Source organism: Hydra vulgaris, chromosome 07 (assembly GCF_038396675.1).
Source record: "Hydra vulgaris chromosome 07, alternate assembly HydraT2T_AEP".
NCBI classification, from domain to species: domain Eukaryota; kingdom Metazoa; phylum Cnidaria; class Hydrozoa; order Anthoathecata; family Hydridae; genus Hydra; species Hydra vulgaris.
In genome coordinates, this window is record NC_088926.1 from 40,647,176 (window position 1) to 40,651,363 (window position 4,188).

Below are 4,188 nucleotides of genomic sequence, written 5' to 3' on the forward strand. Positions count from 1 at the left end.
ACTATAACTATTTTCGACAACCTGGTGTAATTTAACATTGATATATTTTTTTTCAAATGACAAAAATATTATTTTATCTACATCCGATTCGGCGTGTCTTAATTTATTCAAATATAATTTGTTTGTTTATTGTTTGTTTTAATTATATACACATATTTATATATTATTATATATAACTTTATAAATTATTGCGAAAAATTATTATATAATTTATAAGTAAATATTTATGCTTCAGTTTGCTTATATTGTAGAGTTTTGACAAGTTTTAAAATCTTTTCAAGTTATTTTTATTTTTAATACTTTCTTTTCTTGTAGTTTTTAACTTACCGTAAATAGTTGCGATGCACCTTATTTTTAATCTGTTCGTATCTGAACACAATATCTATTCTTACTTGTTTTAATCTGAAAAACTAATGTTTAAAAATATGAATAAACATTAATGTTTTTGAACATTAGTTTTTAAGACCTTTATATATCTTATTCTTTCTACTTTGCGCTTATGACACTTTAAAAACATACTTAATATATTACATAATAAATCCGTGATTGTATATATTTCCGGAAAATTAGTTGTTATATTTTATTTTTCTTTGAAAAAATTTATTATTATAATTATAAATAAATTGTTATAACACGGAAAAAATAATATTATTAGATAAAAAAAAAAATAATAATAATAATAAAAGTAAAAAAAATGTTTTCAAAAAAAGTTTATTGAAACTTCACGGATATAAACTATATCAAAGAGTGTTTATCGAGTTAAAAGCAAATCATATATACATACACCTTAAAATCGCTTCCACTGTTAATTGCTAAAATGATAATACAAAAACAGCTTAAAGACGCTCTGGAAAACTTTTCAGGGTTGCCAGGTTTTTTTTCGGCAATAAGCCAAAAATGAGGAAAAAATAAACCAGAAATAAACCAGAACAAAAACAAAACAAAAAAAGAAGTAAAGTAGAACTATTTTATTCAAAAATATATTTGGTTTAGTATTAATCTCTAAAACACTTAATAAAGTTCCGCCAATACTTGAAGGTCGTCCTCATTTTCGCATGCATCTGTTGTGTAAATTTCATTTCCGACTTTTGAAATCATTGATTCGGGAATGTTAAAGTCTTTACAACAAATCTTTCGGCTCATTAAATAAGATTTGATGCGAATGACCACATCCAACACTTGGTTTGACATTCTGTTTCTCTGTTTGCTTTTCACATAGGTGACCTGTGAAAAGACTCTCTCAACAAAACAGTTAGAAACAGGAATACATAGACAAGCAAGGCAGTAGTCAGAAATGTCGCAAAAAGCGTGATGTCCAAAAATGTCGACATAGTTCCTTAAAGTTATCCAGAATTCAGCAGTATTTTTAGGAACTTCTTTTTCTTTAAAAATATTAGACTCAGTCCATTCAACGATACTGACTTTTCTGTATTGGTTTTCAATTTCTTGACTTTTTGAACCCATTAGGTGAGGAAAAGGTAACTTTGAAAATGGAACCTTTTCAACTTGGGAAAGAACTTTCATTGGAGACAGATTTGACAAGCCGTGAAAAATTGATCTGTTCTCTGGAAGTCTTTTTTCAAGCTCGGTTATAGCCCTCTGAAGAAAATCATGACAGCGAATTTTTACATTTTTGACTGATTCTTCAGCATTCAGTTTTGCATTTGGAGGTTGCCCTTGAATGTAATTTTCGCACTCTGAGGAAAATTTGGCTTCGAAATCAACACACTGAAGAGAAAGTACAAAGCCTTTGGTATCGAAAACACGCTGCTTTAAACTTTTGAGGTGCATATTTAGCTCATTCATTAGATTTTCTGGATCAACATTTGACCCTTGAAAGAAAGAGTTTAGACGCTCAAACTCTTGAATGACTGGAGTGAGAAAAACAACATAGAGGTAAAGGGTGTTGTCTTGGAACATTTTGCTTATTGAAGAGATTTTGTAACGGACCTCAGAGTTTGCATTCATTTCAGCACAAATAAAGAATGCTTTTAGTTCTTGCCAATTCACAAGCAAATTATAAAAACACTTTCCTCGAACCAACCAACGAGTTGCAGAAAACTTCTGAAAAGGGGACGCGTTTATTGTTTGGATTCATGAGTTCAAATAGCTTTTCATACTCGTTTCGACGAAGAATGCTCTTGTTAAAAAACCGGGGAACCTCGCTCAGAAGAAAGCCGACTGGAGATGGAATTGCATTAAAGGCATTTTGCACCACAAGATTTAGAGAGTGACAAATGCACCTCATCATAATACAGTTAGGCGATTTAGATAGTACACGAGGCCAGACTGAGTTATGTATGCCAATAACATTTGAAGCACCATCTGAACTGTATCCGATGCAGTTTTCAAGAGTTAATCCAATCGAGTGGAGTTTATAATTTAAAGCATTAAAGAGATCTTCGCCTGTTGTTGAGATCACTTGAATGAGGCCAAGGAAGTCATCGACAATCTCTTTTTCTGAAAAATATCTCACGCATATTGCAAGGTGCTTGATTGAACTCACATCCGTTGATTCATCAATGAGGATGGAAAACGGCTTTGATTTGATTTCTTTAGAAATTTCTTCTTCTAGAGTTGATGAGATAACATTCTGGATTACTTTAGTGCACTTAGTGCGGTGGAGTTTTAGATGTTCCAGAGGACTGCCTACACCAAACTTTGAAATAATTTCACAAAAATGGTCAGCAGTTGAAATTGCTGAGTGACAGCATATACACATAGCAAGCTGAATGTCTGCTTTTTTGTTTACATCTGAAATTTTTACTTGACCTGGAAAATTAATCTTCTTTTGAAAAGGATTCAATGTTTTTTCTCTTTTAATGTGTGAAGCTGCATTTTGATGTTGCTCTAAGCTACCTTTGTGGGGACGTATATTAGTGCGGCAGAGGCGACAAAAAGCTTGTTCAGATGCATTAGAGCTTTTTTTTATCCAGGTAAATTCTTTTTCCCACTCACTTCGATAACTACGAGAGTTTTCATATGATTTTTTTTTTTGACATTTTCTATTTAAAGATGTTAATCAGAAACAAAAAATCAAATATAAGCTACAGATTTTACCATTAGGTACAGATCATACCATTAGGTATGATCAATTTTTAAATTATATATTTTAAGAAGAAAGCAAAGATTAATTAGTTATTTGAATAGTACCAGTTACTAAATTTTTAATACCCGCAGAAACAATCGTTTTACCTTTTTTAAGTAAAGTGTTTCACTTTAAATCGTCTTTTTCAAATGCCAGAATTTTCTAAAATTTTCCGCAAATGCAATAATTTATTCAAAAAAAACTTTTTAAAGAAAAAAACGAGTTTTAAATGAATGGGCCGAATCCAAATAAATTGTTTGAACTTGTTGAAACTCATGAGTGAGAGTTAATTCATTCTTTGAATTTCTTTAAATTTCTTTAATAAGCCACAATAAACAAAATAAAAATTTTTTTACTCATTTTCGTTCTTTTTTTCTTTTCGTTCATATTTTCATTCATTTTTGTTTATTTCGCTCAATTTCACTTTTTTTATGAAACAAAAAAACTTGATTTATTTGATTTAACACAAAAAAAAAACCAGAATTAAACCAGATTTAATAAAATAATCCAAAAAGAAAAAAAAAAAACAAACACTTTTAAAAAAAACCAGATTTAAACCAGATTTTCTAAAATAAACCAGAAAAAATATTTCAAGCAAAACCTAAAAAAAACAAACCAGATTTGAGAAATCTGGCTTGAAAAAAAACCAGATGGCAACCCTGTGGAAAACGCTGATAAAATTGTCAAAGAAGAGCTTTAACAAGCTGTTCATGTAATTAAAACACTTACTGCCAGAATTGATGAACTTACTAATAGAATTGATTTGGAGGATATTGAAATAAAGTCCCTGAAAGATAGCAAAAGTAGTGAAAAACCTTTGTTATCTAAATATGTTGAACAAGTCAGCAAACCCGATACATTAGCAAACGTAGCTGTAGTGAGCGCACTCAATAAGCATAATAGGGACGTGACTAATAGAGAGAAGAGAATTGTTGTGTTTGATCTACCTAAATTTGTAAAATCTCAACCAAGCGTATAACTAAAGACAACACCGCGGAATTCAAAAAGGTTATGGCATCCTTAAATAAATCAGTCAATATAGTTAGAGTTGAACGTTTCAAAAAAAATAAGAACTTCAATTATGATAAACCTGCTCCTCT

General features: G+C 30.3%; 1 protein-coding gene across 1 annotated transcript; it reads right to left on the minus strand.

The window, feature by feature from the left end:
- Positions 1–2,017: 2,017 nt before the first annotated feature.
- Positions 2,018–3,800, minus strand: LOC136082794 (uncharacterized). Its single transcript, XM_065802217.1, has 2 exons — positions 3,790–3,800; positions 2,018–3,005 (listed from the first exon to the last, which is right to left on the minus strand). The coding sequence occupies exons 1-2, from the start codon at positions 3,798–3,800 to the stop codon at positions 2,018–2,020; spliced, it is 999 nt and encodes a 332-aa protein (XP_065658289.1).
- Positions 3,801–4,188: the final 388 nt, after the last annotated feature.